Source organism: Colletotrichum spaethianum (assembly GCF_022836535.1).
Source record: "Colletotrichum spaethianum MAFF 239500 DNA, contig02, whole genome shotgun sequence".
Lineage (NCBI taxonomy): Eukaryota > Fungi > Ascomycota > Sordariomycetes > Glomerellales > Glomerellaceae > Colletotrichum > Colletotrichum spaethianum.
The window spans coordinates 678727-695057 of NW_026054772.1; the positions used below are offsets into that span (position 1 = coordinate 678727).

At 55.3% G+C, this 16331-nt stretch overlaps 6 protein-coding genes and 1 non-coding gene across 7 annotated transcripts; 5 read left to right on the forward strand and 2 right to left on the reverse strand.

Moving 5' to 3' along the window:
- Positions 1–1699: 1699 nt before the first annotated feature.
- Positions 1700–3179, forward strand: ColSpa_01070 (uncharacterized protein; the record flags this gene model as incomplete). The annotated part of the gene is made up of 3 exons (XM_049267282.1): positions 1700–2435; positions 2504–2718; positions 2910–3179. 3 exons carry the CDS (start codon positions 1700–1702, stop codon positions 3177–3179), a joined length of 1221 nt encoding a protein of 406 aa, XP_049123239.1.
- Positions 3180–3846: 667 nt separating this feature from the next.
- ColSpa_01071 (uncharacterized protein) lies at positions 3847–4377 on the reverse strand (the record flags this gene model as incomplete). Its single annotated transcript, XM_049267283.1, has 2 exons — positions 3847–3981; positions 4054–4377. The coding sequence occupies 2 exons, from the start codon at positions 4375–4377 to the stop codon at positions 3847–3849; spliced, it is 459 nt and encodes a 152-aa protein (XP_049123240.1).
- Positions 4378–5484: 1107 nt separating this feature from the next.
- ColSpa_01072 (zeaxanthin epoxidase, chloroplastic) lies at positions 5485–7400 on the forward strand (the record flags this gene model as incomplete). The annotated part of the gene is made up of 2 exons (XM_049267284.1): positions 5485–6510; positions 6558–7400. The coding sequence occupies 2 exons, from the start codon at positions 5485–5487 to the stop codon at positions 7398–7400; spliced, it is 1869 nt and encodes a 622-aa protein (XP_049123241.1).
- An 812-nt stretch (positions 7401–8212) lies between these two features.
- Positions 8213–9831, reverse strand: ColSpa_01073 (formate dehydrogenase; the record flags this gene model as incomplete). The annotated part of the gene is made up of 3 exons (XM_049267285.1): positions 8213–9104; positions 9155–9309; positions 9592–9831. 3 exons carry the CDS (start codon positions 9829–9831, stop codon positions 8213–8215), a joined length of 1287 nt encoding a protein of 428 aa, XP_049123242.1.
- Positions 9832–10608: 777 nt separating this feature from the next.
- ColSpa_01074 (uncharacterized protein) lies at positions 10609–10842 on the forward strand (the record flags this gene model as incomplete). The annotated part of the gene is made up of 1 exon (XM_049267286.1): positions 10609–10842. The coding sequence occupies one exon, from the start codon at positions 10609–10611 to the stop codon at positions 10840–10842; it is 234 nt and encodes a 77-aa protein (XP_049123243.1).
- A 797-nt stretch (positions 10843–11639) lies between these two features.
- Positions 11640–11732, forward strand: ColSpa_tRNA_027. Its single transcript has 2 exons — positions 11640–11675; positions 11697–11732. It is a non-coding gene; the product is annotated as a tRNA-Ala (tRNA).
- A 2064-nt stretch (positions 11733–13796) lies between these two features.
- ColSpa_01075 (uncharacterized protein) lies at positions 13797–14840 on the forward strand (the record flags this gene model as incomplete). Its single annotated transcript, XM_049267287.1, has 1 exon — positions 13797–14840. One exon carries the CDS (start codon positions 13797–13799, stop codon positions 14838–14840), a length of 1044 nt encoding a protein of 347 aa, XP_049123244.1.
- Between the last annotated feature and the right edge of the window lie 1491 nt (positions 14841–16331).

Genomic DNA, 16331 nt, shown 5'->3' on the forward strand with positions numbered 1-16331 from the left:
TTGGGCGTATGGGATGTGGGCAGGCAAAGTCACAAAGTCACCAAGTGCGCCGTCGCGGGGCATCTGAAGTTGGCACACACTAAGCGGGCTCGTATCGTCTTGAGCACCCATAGGTACTCAACCGACTTGTGCAAATGTGTGGGACATTGTATCAGACTGACGATACCTCCGGAGACGATACGAGACCCCTATGCCTGGAGGCTCATTGTGATGTCACAATCCGCTTGACGGTAGCGCTGGGTTAAGAACCCAGGCCGGTGGCTTTAGACAGTGGGTATCAGGGACGGAAAGACATGCCTATGGCATTGGGCACGCCCGGAGGTGTGAATGGGCTATGGACATTCCCGGCCCAAATTGGGGGACAATGAAAGAAAAATACATAGTATGTTCAATATCAGCCGGAGCCGAGGATTAACGGTGACGCTGCATGGTGGAAACTCACGCCTGCTGATCCCTGTGCGGCCTGCCAGCAGCCTGTCCCTGGCAAGACGTTGGACACCGCAATGACGAGAGACTGTGATGGAAGAAGCGGGTGGGTTGATGGAGTTGGGAAGCTCAGTTCTAGTGCGTAGTTCACGGCGAAAGGGGGGTTGCAGCGGAGAAATTGGAGCCTTTCTGAAGAGGACACGGTCCAGATGCAAGCTCCTCCCTGGTCAACCAAGGGGTTCTTTTGCGGTGGCTCCGTCACCCATCACCCGTCACCAGAAAAAAGAAGAGTGATGATGGGACTGATAGCTCGAACTGAGTTGGACCGACAAGACAGGGGTGCGCGTGAGTGCGTCGCCGGAGCGGCGAAACAGGGAATCTTTCTACAGTAGGTACTGTATGCACAAAGATGTGTCCCAGACTCCCCCCGGCCGGCTAGGCGACGCCAATGTGCAGGTCTGCCTCGGGATCATCTTCAACAGGTTTAAACGCCAATCCCCTCGCTCAGTTGCCTCTCCATTCTTCCGTCTGATCATCCGTCTTGTCTCTCGCCATCATCTCTCTCGCTTGATTACTACGCGGTTTGTTTACGACGCTCGCTCACAGTAACTCTTTGGGTCCCATCCATCGCCACCTCCCATCAAATTCTCACCACCTCGACTCACATTCCTCGGTGCACGCTGTGAGATTGACGGACCTCGGATTCATCTGCGTCCATACCCGTCATCAGCCTCCAGCCTCGATCAATCAAACCGGTTTGGGCTTGCTTTCGTTCTTTCTCAAACGATAAACAATCAGCTGCAAGGTTTTTTTCCTTTTGACACCAAACCCCGGGCCCGAAGAACACGCAATCTTGCGCTAGCCTGCCGGGTCTCAACACCAGCCACCGACAAAGAGTTTCGGCCGGTCAGGTCCCGCGGCGTATCATTCTCTTGGATCGTCCATTTGCCCCATCCCCTCGCACCAACGGGCTGCCGCTTGATACCTATACAAACAACCAGGCCTCCAGTGTCCACCGCTCGGGTCACCTTCCCCTCTTCTCTTACACCTGCTCTTGCATTTTCGCCGCCTTTCTGCTGCAGCTAGGACGCTAAATAAGTGCCCTGCCTGCATCTTGTCACCGACCCTACCCTGCATACTTCAGACACCATCCATTGGACCTCTCACGCAGTTGATCCCGTCCTATCGTCTTGGACAGTAAGCTTCCTGGCCTGACCTCTTTGCCCTTGCTATAACAACCTCGCACCCCGGCCTCGCCTCTCTTTTCACTACCATGGCCTCCGATACCAAGTTCGACCAACACCTAGAAGAGGGACTGCTGCCTGCCGCTGCCAACGAGAAGGGGATTTTGACCACAACTTCGAGACCGTCCAGGACGCCAAACAAGATGACCGCCACCCGCCGTACCCTGCTCGCCGTCCTGGTGTGCGGCCTGATGACCCTCAGTCTCGCCTCCGCCATCGGTCACCGAGCGAAGCCTTGCACGAGAGATCACCAGGAGCAAGTTCTCGTTGCGGAGGGTGAAGTCCAGAATCCCGCCAAAGTGGATCTTGTTCACAAGCTGCTTCATGCCTACTTTCCCGAACGCTACCAGGACGGTGTCTACCCCTCGGACAAGGAGGCCATCGCTGCTTTCGAGACGGATGATGCCGAGTTAGCTTCTGCTCTGGGCCAGCTGGCGAAGCGTCAGGACAATGGTACGACGACTGCTCCGTCTGCCACCTCAACGCCTTCTTCGCTCACTGAAGCTGCTGATTCTTCGTCCGTCTCATCGGCGCAGCCCACAAGTGCAACTCCAACCCCGACCCCGACTCCTACCCCGACTCCTACCCCGACTCCCACGCCGTCTCCATCTCCTCCGGCCACAAGCTCCACCCCTGCCCAGGAGACCACCTCCGCCTCGGTGCAGTCCAACACTCAGCAAGAGACCTCCACCACCGCTCAGTCATCGGAACCTGCACCCACCACCCCCACCACCCCGGCAACGTCAGCAACACCTCCTACTTCTGGTACGTCTCAAACGGAGCAAGCCGAGTCTCCCTCTTCTACTGTTGGGCCGTCTTCCGTCTCTACTGAGTCCCCTCCGACGACCAGTGGGTCTCCTTCTTCTTCTTCTTCTTCCCCTCCCCCTTCTTCTGCCCCCTCGTCCGCTCCCACGACGGCCTCGCCGGGGTCCTCGAGTGTGTCCACGCAGGGTACGTCTACTTCCCTTTCTGTCGAGACTACTGCGGTTGTGACGACCTCGTCCCCGACAATCTCCTCTTCGCCCGTGTCGACCGCGTTGTCGAGTGTGTCTGTGTCTGTATCTGGTATGTTGTATCCGCGGTTTTGTAGCCCATTTGATTCATGTTTCGCGGACCTCGGAAGGCCGTTGTGGGATTGCAGTTGATACGTGGATTTTCAAGATACTTGGACCTGATCACTCGTCTGTCACCCGTCTTGGAATTCAGTTTGCTAACTAGCTCGCAGCAAACACCCGCCAGTCATCCACGGCCACTCGCGCCTCTCCTCGGACTACGTCTTTCAGCGAGGTTCGGACCACTTACACATCGACCGCCTCCAACGGCGACGTTGTGCTCGTGACGGCGACGTCCTTTGTCGCGGTGAACCCTGAACCGGCTGCCACCGAGTCTTCCGAGTCCGGCGGTGGCGGCGGCGGCTTGCAGAACGCGGCCTCCCCAATTGGCAGTATTTCGTTTGCTCTGCCGCTCTCCTTCGCCGCCTTTGTCGCCGGCGCTATGCTCCTGCTGTAGAGCAGTGGAGCTTGATTTTTTTGCATTGCGATTTCTGTTTACATAATGTAATACATTCCTTATTTGGCATTTTCCGGAAGGGGGGGAAACACGGCAGCGAGCGGCGGTACATACACATCCACATGAGCATCACTTACTCACGACGTTACGGTCTTATTCACTCCTTGCATCAACTGGTGGATGGCATAGTACACATAACACAGCACATAGACTTTGCGCGGCAATGTGCCGCTTATTGGGGAATAATAGAAGTGGAGGCACCACATATGAACATGGGCATGGCCTCGGAACGGCAGAAAACAGGTATCACGATAGCACCTGAAGCAGTCCTTAGCAGACAAAACAAACAAATCGTGGAAGAAAGGAATACAATCAAATTTGACATTTCCGATTGAGACAGCGCATGCCAGTGGGAATGATGGCGTAGACTTGGTTTGACTACCCGGGATTGCCGCATTCCAGGCCATCTCGGCGGTAGGTGTTTTTGTTTCACTTGTTTGCCAGAAGCGACAAACTGTCTGCCGACATGTGACGAGGATACTCGGAGACGGTTCGATGAACAAAGATTTTTCTATCCCAAAAAGATGTTGGAGGGTATACACAACGCCAGGGCCCAAATAACTCCATCCCAAGATGCACAAGTGACGCTCCGATCCCTTCCCCGTTCTTAGCCAGGTCCGATCTTGGGCATGTCGTGGTGCTCGCTCAGCTTGGACAGGTAGGTGTTGAGTTCTTCGACCCGCTCCTTGTGCGTCTTGAGCAGCTCGGGCCGGGAGCTGGACGACTCGGCGAGTTCGAGGAGCTGTCAAAGCAATGTAAGCAAAGGTTCCGCATCGGCCATTGTGAGGCAGGCAAAGGAGACCGTGGAACATACCCTCTTACGCTTCCTCTCCTCGTACCGCCGCTCCGCCTCCGTCTTCTGTACGACCGGACCGTCGTCGTCCCGATCCTCCTCGGCCTCCGGGTCCTGGCTCCCGCCCCGCTTCTTGGACTTCTTTTTCCTATCGTCGTCCTCGCCAGCAGCCTCGTCGCGGTGCTTCACCAGCGCGCCGCTCGTGCCGCCGCCTTCGTCGCCCGTCTCCAGGTTCTTCTCGAGGTCGCTCTTCTCTCTTCTCTTCTTCTTCTTGGGCTTACCGACCTTGGCGCCCTTCAGCTTGAGACCGCCGCCGACAGCCGATGCGTACTCGTCTAGCGGCATCGTGTATTGGTGTGCGGTGGTGATGGTGGTGGTCGAAAGGGTTTTCCGCGTATTGGCGTGGAGACGAATCCGAGGTTGCTATGCTGCCGTAGCTTCCGTTCACGTTGCGCGGTCATGGGCGGTCGCCGGAGCTAGTTGTTGGCAACGCGGGTCGAGATTTAGATTGTCATGGCCCCCGTCGCCCCGCCCCTTTAGCGCCGCTTCCGGTGGCTTCAGTGGCTTGGATGTCCCCCCTGTCTCGATAGCCATTGCGCCCCACACTCTTAAGCCGGTGGCAGGCGGCAAGCTCCAATTCGCAGTCCCGCGCCGGAGAGACGGAGGGGCCAATCATGGTTTGATCCGTGCATTTTCTGGGAGGGTCCGAGCGGATGCGAAACAGCTGCAAGTGCAACTTGGCCAAGTTAGTTGGCGGTATTTGCCAAAGATGCAGGCGTAAAGAACCCCCGCCAGCCGCTTCAGCAAGCCAGCAACAGTGCCCTGAAGAGAGACAAATTGGGGGTTCCCCGGGTTCTTGTTCGTCACTGCAACCAAATTTCTTCACGGGGGGAAAACACACACGGGGGTTGCCACTGAAACCTACTTTCTGTGCTTCCGTCTTGAATCCCCCTTTATCCAAACTGTCCAATCTCAAACCATAAATCACCACCCCTGGAGACATCGTTTCCCTCTCCAACCTCCATTGTTCGTTCGCTAATCTTGTTCGGACGACAAGCAACCACGGTTCTAATTGCGCAACATAAATCCCACATTTTGTTGCGGCTCCCCCCTTATGCCAAGCTCGGTCTGTTTCGATTTCCGCGTTTAAAGAGGTCTCGTAGTGGGTATAGAGAGAAGAGACGGGCCCCGGCGCAACTTTGTCACGACTCCTTAAAGCGAAACGTACATGTGAACGACGTCACGAAATTCCTCAAAGACACCGCTACTCTAATAACCACATACACAAGGGCGTTGGCGAATCCCTCACAACCACACCATCACCACACGTTGTCGGCGCAACATGCGATAGCCCCAGCATCAACCTTTTTCGCAAGCTGAACGAATCTAATCGGGTCGAGAGTCGCTCCCTCACCGCGATCCTCGTCACCTCGACATCCAAACACATCAACCATGCCGCCCTACGCTAATATTCATTCCCACCGCGACTCCCTCGAGCTCGCCTCTCTCGCCTCCTCCTCCCGCGCCGACTCCGTTGCCTCAGACATACCCTCCTCGCGGCCCTCCATTTCCTCGTCGCGCAAGCTCTCCTTCGACGCCGAAGACCCTCTAGACGCCGCGAACCCAGCCGCCAACGCTGGCAGGCCGAACCGCCATGACCGCTCGTACTCCGTCTCCTCAGGCTTCGACTTCGCCGCGAACCTCTTCCCCCTGAGCTCCACCGCCGGCGCGGGCGGCGGCGGCTATGCCCCCATCGGCGCGCCAACCTCGACGGCGATACAAAACGGCGGGTTGGGCGGCGGCAGCTTGGAGAAGCACAAGACACTCACGTACCTCAATGGCTTGAGTCTAATCGTGGGCCTCATCATAGGGAGCGGCATCTTCTCCAGCCCCAGTCAGGTGAGCTCGAAGGTCGGCTCGCCCGGCGCAGCGCTGGTGGTGTGGGTGATTGCGGGCATGCTGGCTTGGACGGGCGCAGCGAGCTATGCGGAGCTGGGCGGCGCGATACCGCTGAATGGCGGCGCGCAGGTCTACCTTGCCAAAATCATGGGCGAGATGGCGGGCTTTTTGTTCACGTGGGTGGCAGTCTTGGTGCTCAAGCCCGGTAGCGCTGCCATCATCGCCATCATCATGGGGGAGTACCTCGTCAGGGCGGTGATCGGCGCGGAGGCGGAGAGCCTCAGTCCGTGGGTGAACAAAGCAGTGGCCATGGTGGCGCTGGTCACGGTGACGCTGCTCAACTGCGTGTCGACGAAGCTGGGCACCAAGGTGAACGACTGGCTCATGTTCCTCAAGTTCATCGCACTGCTGGGCGTGACTGTGACGGGTGTCGTGGTCGCAATTACTGGCAAGACCCTGACGGGTAAGGCCAACTTGGAGTGGAAGACTCACGAGTGGTTCGCCGACACATCTTCGGACCTCTCCGCTTGGGCGGTGGCTCTGTATGCGGGCCTCTGGGCTTATGACGGCTGGGACAACGTAAGGTACTTCGGCTCCTCGACTAACACATGTACTGACCTTCGCAGACAAACTATGTCGTCGGCGAGTTTCGCAACCCGAGCCGCGATCTCCCCCGCGTCATCCACACGGCAATGCCCCTCGTGATCTTGTCTTACGTTCTGGCCAACATTGCGTACTTCCTCGTCCTCCCCATCGCCGCCATCAACGCCTCCAACACCGTCGCGGTGCAGTTCGGCGCAAAGGTCTTTGGTCCCGTCGGCTCCCTCGTGCTCGCGCTGATTGTCTCGGCGTCTTGCTTCGGCGCTCTGAACTCGTCAACCTTTACGTCCTCGCGTCTGGTCTACGTCGCGGGCAAGGAAGGGTATATCCCCTCCGTCTTTGGCAGCATCGGGCTGTCTCGGTCAGACGGTCCCTCGGTGACGACCTCCCGCACCTCGCGCGGGCGTGTTGCAAATCTCCTCATCCGTGCTCTCGGCGACGACGACATGGGCCTCTTCTACACCCCCGTCTGGGCGCTTGTGCTCAACGGCCTGCTGACGGCCGCCTACATCATTGTGGGCGAGTTCGGCACCCTGCTGACCTTTTATGGCGTCGCGGGGTACACCTTTTACTTCATCACTGTCCTGGGGCTCATCATACTCCGCGTGCGCGAGCCGCAGCTCGACCGCCCGTACAAGACGTGGATCACGACGCCAATCATCTTTTGCTGCGTCTCGCTATTTCTACTGAGCCGCGCTGTGTTTGCGCAGCCGCTGCAGACGGTGACGGTGGTGCTGTTTGTCGTTGCCGGCGTACCCGTATACTTTTGGCGCATCCGCGGACGGGACCAGCAGGTCATCAAGCGTGAGACGAGGCACCATTCGGACCACGAAGAGCGCCCGTGGTGGCAGTTTTGGAAGAGGTCATGAGGGGGCCGCGGGCGAGGGAGCGGCTGTGGAATGTTTGCCATGGCTACAACAAGTGGCCTTGCTTCAAGTGTGACTTTGGGTATCATTCAGCAACATTGCCTCTTTGCATATCACCTTTCAGGAGCATTAGCATCCCGATCCAAGGAGTTTGGGGGTTGGGGTTTTGAAAATTCGGAGTAGACCCGGAGACGCCCGACGAAAGCGTCGAGGCCGGTTTGGCTAGTGTCGGACGAAGACCGGGCGGGGCAGGCGAAACGGAATTGTACGGTTGATACTGCGGTGCATAAACGGTATCAACGAAGCTAGGTAGTCACGAGTGAGAGACCCGCACGAGACTCTAAAGGACGAGACTCAAAGAGAAGACCTTGAGACGACGGACGACGATGGCGTGCAGAGCAGAACAACTTGTACCACTTACTCCTCTTGTAATAGAAGAAACGTATACGGCTACAGGACTGGCCTACGTTCCACGACGGCTCATACATAACTTTACTGTTTGAAGCAGCACAAAACCGACGCTTGACCGCTAGGCTAACAGTCTTTAAACCACAGACAAGTATTGCATTTTTTTCACACCACCTAGCGAATAGACTACCAGCATAATGTTGACACATTTCTCACGAGACCGTAATGACAAATATATGTATGCATCGCATTAGGTTACATTTCTATGTACAGTAACCTAGACTTCAGATACCCCAGAAGTGCAAATGCTAATGCCAATGCCCAAAATTCAGAAGTCAACGCTAAGTTCGTCACATATACTTAACATCCCAAATGTCGCCCTTTGTGGGTATTACGTCATCCATGGTTTATTTCTTCTCACGCTGGCCGTAGGCCTTGGTAGCGTAGTCACCCTTGTGGACGATCAGGTCCTCGGGCTTGTAGTCCTCACGGCCACTCAGGTAGCTGTCAATGATGGCCTTGGTACCATCGGCGTAGCGCTTCTGGGCGTCGAGAGAAGTACCAGACATGTGGGGAACCATGGCGTTGCCGCCTCCGAAGGGGTTCTTGGCGGTGCGCAGAGGGTGGTCGCCAGGGGCGGGCTGGGGGAACCAGACGTCACCACCGTAGCCGGCGAGGTGGCCAGACTTGAGGGCGTCAGCAACATCCTCCTTGACGATGATGGCGCCGCGGGCGGTGTTGATGAGGTAGGAACCCTTCTTCATCTTGGAGATGAGGTCCTTGTTGAAGAGGCCGCGGGTCTTCTCGTGAAGGGGAGCGTTGATGGTAACAACGTCGCACTGAGCAAGCATCTCCTCGAGGTTCTCGACACGGCGGCAGCCAATCTCCTTCTCCTTCTCGGCAGACAGGGGCTGGTAGTCGTAGTAGAGGAGCTCCTTGCAGTCAAAGGCCTTGAGGCGACGCAGAACACGCTCACCAATGCGACCAATGGCGACGGTGCCGACGGTCTTGCCCTCAAGGTCGTATTCTTGCTTGGCAACAGCAGCGACGTTCCAGTCACCGCGCTCAATCTGCTCGTGGGCAGGGACGAAGTTGCGGATGAGGACAAGGATAGTCATGACAACATGCTCGGCGACGGAGACGACATTGGAGCCGGTAACCTCGGCGACGGTGACACCACCGTTGGTCTTGTTGGCGGCGTTCAGGTCGACATGGTCGGAACCGATACCAGCAGTGACGGCAAGCTTCAGCTTCTTGGCCTTGGCGAGACGCTCGGCGGTAAGGTAACCGGGGTGGAAGCTGTGGATGCGTAAGTAAGTGTTCCGTGACTCGAATCTCGAGTAACTTACGGAGTTGTGATGATGATCTCAGCGTCGACAAGCTCCTGGTCGAACTTTGAGTTCTCGCCATCCTTGTCAGAAGTGGTGACCAGAGTGTGGCCTTGGTCTTCGAGCCACTTTCGGATGCCAAGCTCGTTCTCGGTGGTGCCCAAAAGGCCGGGGACCTGTTTAAGATTCAATGGTCAGCCAGGCTAGCTCCAGGGATAAGTGTGCCATGCACCCCGCATTTGGTAGTTTCGGGAGGTACATCGCCAAGAGTTGGGGGAAGATGCCGATGTATCAGCGATCGACCTCCGAGCCCCGCACTCCCGTCATCCCCGCACTAGCTGTCCATAGTGGGATCACGGCGGGGCACAGCTTTGCAGGAGCTATCATGGTGACGTTCTGGTGTGGGCTTCTCGAGCACGACGCCTGGAATGGATTGAAGATTGGGAATGGACACTTACGTCTTTGGCGTGCTGACCGCCGTCGTAGAGTACTGCGAGGACCTTGACCTGGTTTTGGCGAGTAGTTGTTAGTGTGCGGATTGAATTGAGCTGGCCAGAGAGCTTGCGAGGAAGAGTCGAAGGTGCAGCAGCAGCCCGGCTGAATGCAGGTCTTGCGAGGAACGATGCCTTCGAGGACGTGTGAAGTCCTCGAGAGACTGAAGGACCAATAGAGCGCATGTTACGAGGGAGCAATACCATTGTGATGTTTGTATAAGAAGTTGTCGAGCAGAGAGAGAAGCCGTTGAGCTGGGGCGGAGGGAGGTCGTTATATAGTAGTGAGTTGGGAGAGATGAGAGATCCGGTTCTTTAGATCTAGGAGATAGATAACCAAGATGTTTGTATGAGATCAGAGTGAGAGCAGAACGACGGAAAACCGGCCGGGGCGCGTTGTATTTATGTTTGCGCATCATTACCGGCTGACTGGGATGTAGAGGCGGGGAACGAGACCCAGGATGGAGGTGGACATCAGAAAGAGGCAAGAGAATCCGACAAAGTCTCATCGCCTCACGCTTCGACTTGGTCTGGTCTAGTCTGAGCTGGTTCGATGGGTGTGGAATGGCTGCGTCTCTCCCGCGGCCATTTGCCTTCATCCTCCTCCACCTTCCCGAGATACCAGGTGCCCATGCCCCTCCTTTCCAAAGTATCTCCTGGACCAGTCAGATATCGGGCAGGTATCGGAAGGTTCAATAGGACAGCGAGGCTGGAGCGCCGTACGGACGGGTATCATCTGCTAAGGTCAGCTCCTGCAGAGTGCGCAGCAACGAGAGAAAGAACATGGCATGGTTCCGTCAGCCACAAGGTGCGCGCATCCACGGCAGCTACAGCTCGGGATCTCCAAAATAGTACTCTATGGCCGCGGGGGAAAGCGCCTGCGCGCCCGATTATTGGCTGGTGGTTTTCCCCCTACCCTGCACCTTGTCGTTCATCCCCTCCACCCGAGCAAAAAGCTGCCGGCTTCAGTTGGCAGCCCTTCCCATGACGATGAAACGCCGCGACCCCCGGCGAATCTTCAACACCAACGCTGTCTGCGGCCAACGCCTATTGTTGCGCGACCAGGACTACCATCCATCCATCCGCTTTGAGGCGGCCAGCCGACTCGCGTCCACCAGCCCATGCAATGCAGAACAAGACTACGCTCGCCCGGCAACAATCAGCAACACGCGCATCTACCCGTATCCTATCAATATCGCAGTCCAAAATGAGGGGTAACGACCTTCCAAGTTCACATCATACGTGCGCCGTTCCATCCAATACGCTTGATCCCATCAGCTAATCGCATTGAGACGTCTCCAATCGTGACCCGCTGTTGTCCGCCTACCGTCCATTTCGGTTGCACACCCACGCTGTTGTCGTAGAAAGCTGCTGCAGCTCCTCTGATCCAGGCTGCGGAGAAACACATGCCTAAGCGCCTCCAGCTGGGCGCTAGGATGCACAAGTCAGCCCGCGTGCGCTGTTCCCAGGTTGGACGGAGATTTGTCGTCAAGCACCACGTCGAGAGCTGTCGGTGCCCCTCCGGTGATGGCTCGGCGTTCTGTCGGGTTTTGCGTGAGGGGTTCAACTTCGGTTCCTCCTCAGACGGAGGCCTTTGGCACCTTTGGGAGCTACCCGGTAACTACTGGCATCCGTCCCGTGCACTGGCTGATGTAGCGCCGGGACCAGTCGTGGCTGGTCTCTGCGCTTGGCACGAATCTCGGAGTTTCGTTGCTCTTCGAGGTTCTGGCAAACCCGGAAACCCGTCGATGGGGTCGGCTGTCATCAGCAGTGGAATCCGAGATTTGACCACGGCATCAAAGTGACGGAATAAACATGCCGCAGCTTCGTGTCTCTGACTAGATTCCGTCATCGAGATGGCACAATGGCCCGCTGTCGTCCTTGTTCTTGCGGGCCCGTAGGGTGGTCCTCGGTCCACAGTCTCGGACCTGTCGGCGGAACGAAGCGTACTGAAGTGGGGTATCACTGTCAACCCGCTATTGATAATACCAAAATTGAGAGTTATTTTCAACAACGGGCGCTTGGTCTAGGGGTATGATTTTCGCTTCGCACTTCCTCTAGGAACGCGCAATTGTGAAAGGTCGTGGGTTCAATTCCCACAGTGTCCAACTTTTGCATTTTGATGGTCCCTTTTGTTACTTGAATGAACCACGTTAACAAGAACCAACAATTCTATGCGCCATTCCGAGATGGTAGCGTGATCTACTGTTTTTGGATGCTTGGGTACGCATATGATCATGCTTTACAATACAGGAAGGGATTCGTGGGTTTGGTATAACATAGCTTCAGTAACCTTCGCTGCTGCCATGATACCTCAGCCAACATTGCCCAAGCACCAACTGAAACCACAAATATGTCGAAAACTAATACTCGCCGACCATGTATGTAGTGGGCAGTGGAAATTTTGTTAAGTTGTCCTAACTGAGCCCTGAACCCTGAGTTCGTCTGTTATTGCGTACAAACCCCCATAATTATGCTCTAGGACAACCTGATGATCGCAATATAGCCTGTTCACGATGTAAAACTGCAGTTAGTGCTCAAGGAAGCCATCGTTCAGCCGAAAAATCTGGAGGCGTCGTGGTATAATTCTTTAAGTCCTCCCACTCCATAGCACACTGCTTTTCCTGTCCCAACCACATCTCCACGAATGGAGGGTAGATTGACACCGTAGCACATCCCATGGGTTAAAGAGTTCAAGCCGTGGAGGGTGTCGCCAAGCCCAAGGCACTCTTGGGGAAGCCCTTGAATCTCTAGAAGTGGGCGTGATTGCAGACCTTTCGGGATGCATCCAGTCAGCCGCAAATACCTCTTTGGCCCGCATGGGCTCTGAAATACTTTAGGGGTCGGACCCGCAGCATCAAAAGCTCATCCAAAACCACGTTGGTGCTTGTGAGGCGATGCCTCATGTGGTCCTTCTACTTGGTTGTTTTGTTTGTAATATGTCGTCTGGACATGTTTTTCACGCTCCACGTAGTCAAGCAGATGAACAAACGGACACTCCAAACGTGTCAGGTTAGAGTGACGGATGACACTTGGAAGATGGTGCTTCGCCTGTCCTCATTTTCCGCAGTGACTTAGATCCTGAAAACGATAGGAGCAGCCTAAAACATTTGACTTTGAATCCTCCATCTTTTCGAGTTGTCATCGTAATTGCCCGGGCCCGGTTATGTTGATTGGGATGCAACCCTTCATAGACATCCGAAAGCATCTATTGTTCTGTGATGTTGTCTGGTTTGCTCTCGGATAATACAGAAATACAAACCAGGGCGTGGAACGTCCCCAGAATCATCTTATTTCAAGGAATCATACACTCATGCGTTGTCTTTCAGAGTCTGTTGTCCGCCTTCTTTCTCGATCACCGCAAATTCTAACGAATATAGCAGGCAATGACCTGCAATGATGTATGACAACATCTCGAGGAAGAACGGGCCTGCGAGAATCGTAGAGCACTAAGGGAGTGGAATCTGGATAGACTGGTCCCTATGATTAAGTGTTGGCAGCTATGTTGGCCGAATCTCAAGTCCCGTTCGTCCTTCAGTGGTCGAGTCTCGTGGGATTGGGTTGACCAGGTAGTTCGTTCCTTCGACAACAAAGTAATGTTGCTTTTTCAAGTGAATGAGAACTTAGTAAAAGGTATTTCCACCTAATCTTTGTTGAACAATCAGCCTGCTTTTTCCCGCGTTGCAACAATGTTTCTTTTCGGGACCAACGCTCCTATTGCTTCCATTTTATCCTGCCATGGATGTGAAATCTGCAAGCGGTACGAAGGCTCCCATCAGGGTGTATTTTCGCATTCACCAGAGCTACCAGAGCTTTGAATTTCATCTCGACCTGTTCCACGCCACATGAACGCCTAGAATCGCCATTTGATGGTCATGAAAAGCCTTCGCTTAATGAATTCCTATACACTTTAGCCAAAAGTTCCACAGGGTAGTAGATCACTGCAACAAGCCCTGGTCTAGCTTCCAGGGTGCAGTTTATGTCCTCATCGTCAGCTCATGGCGTCTTGTTGCTGTCATACAATTCCTAAACTTTGGCGTTCATCAAGGTTCCTCGTGAGTCTCTGCAGTCAGCTATAAGGTATAACAAGACCCATCGTAGATTCACAAAGAACATGTTGCAAACCACATTACAATCCTTTCGTGTCGAAGTCAAGTTTCAACCATTCCACCATGGTGTTCAACAAGTCCCTTCTGGCGGCCATCGCCCTGATGGCCCATATCGCCAACGCCGAAGAAGCTGCCAGAGGGCTTCAGCTCTCTCAGAGCCCTCCCAGAACTGTAACCGGAGAGCAAGGGTGCTACACGGACTTCGGCCGGTCGTGGCGCGGCAGCGTCCCGACGTACTCTCGCCTGTATTCATACACCTTCCCCGTCACCGAGTACATCTATACTACGCCGACGACCAGCACCGTGACCATCACGCCGACCATCTCCGCTGGGTCCGCTGGCACAACTACATCGACCGTCACCACCACTACACACATCTCCTCTTTCACCACGGTCACCGTCAGGGCCCCGGCGCGTTTCACGCCCCTCGCGTCCGTCATCGCCGAAGCGGGCAACGCCCCTGGTCTCCGTGAGTCCGCAGACGAAGCTCACATGATATCGGGAGATACGGATTACAGCCTCAGCCTCAGCGTCGACAAGGATGGCAGATGCGCAACTAAGCCCTTCCTCTGGCCGCAGGCAGTCGTCTGCGAGAAGGTCGTCCGCGTCTTCACGACCACCACATCGACAATCACGGCTACACGGGCCGCCACCACAACCACCATCCTTCCGGGTCCAACCGCGCAGACTACCGTGACGACGACCACGACGACCACCTCTACAATTACCGACGTCGCCGCCAACCCCACGCAGACCGTCTACGACGCCTGCCAAACCAACAACCTGCGAGCATACCACGGCCAGCCGCGGTCATACTTCGTCGAGGCCGTCCACGACTGGTTCATCACCCGCGAGGAGCGCCGCACGGGTACCCCCGAGAGTTGCTGCATCGCATGCCAGACAACGTCCGACTGCGGCGGCAGCCTGTACCACCTCTTCTCCGGAACGTGCTACATCTTCAAGAGTAGAGGCAATCAGAGACAGTGCCAGTCTCCGGGTAAGCTCCGGTCCACGATGAACATCACTACTAGTGGCGTTTTCTGGGCCAGCAACGGCGGGTGTGGATCGTGGAGGATTTCGAACGAGGAGCCGGGGTCGTCTACGTGAGGGTAGGTATAGAGTGGCCGTGCCTCGCTGATGGATAAATGCTGGCGTTTGGATTGCACAGTTGTTTGTTCCTTCTCACGTTGTCGCTAAAAGTTAGACTTTAGGCATGTATCGCAATATGAAGAATTGACTCAGGGTACTTCCACGGAGAATAGTGAACAAGGTTTTGTTCAACCGGGACTGCCCCGGAGCACCAGTCCCTGGGGGTTTCCCGATCTGGAAGGTGGGATCGGAAGTGAGTGCGAGTTGCACCATACCTTATCGTCAGCTTAGGAGACACTCAGCGTCATGCCAAAAGCAGAGGAAGGACTCCCGAGCCTCATTGGCGTTGCTTATTACGAACCGGTCGTCCATTAGAGTAATGTACGGGTGAGACGGTTCTCAACAGCCGCAGGTCATCTCATTTATAACACAGCATGGAGTCAGGGACCCTCCCAAGCATCCATGTAGGCGTAGCCATCACAACCGCCCTAGTTGTAGCATCGAAGGCTGAAACTCTTGTTTCCCTTGGACAGGCGATGGACGACAGCATGCCCTTCTAGTGCGGCATCCTGAACACCGAAGACGGAAATGAATCCAAAATCAAGGTAGTCTTTCTCTCTAGGCCAGTAACTTCCAGAGCTCATTTTGAGGAGAGACAACCCAAGGTAGCAACGCTGACTTCAAATGGATACGAGCACTCGTTGATGCTCCTAGCTCTAGTACTCAAAATCCTTGGGGGGGAGGTTCACAGCATCGCCCAGTGCAACTGATAGGCCGGATCTCCTCACCGAAGTAGATTGTGTTAATGACTAGGGGTTTGGAGTTTGTGGCCCAACAGCACGCTCGGGATCCGACCTAGCAGCTCAGTCATCGATTTCGACTATGGAGAACACTCTCACCAGTATCAGAAGCTCGGGGTCGCCTGCATCATCCGCAGCGGCATCGGACACATAGTGTCGGTCTGGGACGTTTCTCTGAAGTGTGGATGCCCGTTGTGGTCTCGGCTCGCGAAAGTTGCGAGCAAGTCTAATGCTGATAATATTGACACTCACAGCGATCTGAGACGAGAGTATCTTGGCCGCCTCCGCCAGCATCAACCACAGACAAGGAATCTCATCGTCGAGATTTTGTAACACAAACGGCGAGACACCGCGTTAAATACGGAAGTGTAACCTACCGCCCATGACATGCAGCTGCAAATCCTTCAGGGATCCGTCAGCAGGCAGCCGTTTAGGGGAATTTTGAGCGGTTAATTACGGGACTGTGGGCGAAGTCCTTTGTCGCCCAGTTGAAATGACGGACGGATTACGCCTTACCCGCTACCCCGTGCAACTTACCTGGGTGAATGGGACCGACGACCGGTCTTTTGGGGCGCAACCGTGCAGATAAGATGAAGTGCTGGACATGCCGTTTGGTCTCCCGCTCTCCACTCTTGTGCGATCGGTAAGTCTACAGCTAATAGTGCATGCCTCCTTCGAGGGTACAGCCCCCGGCAATCGCATACATGCA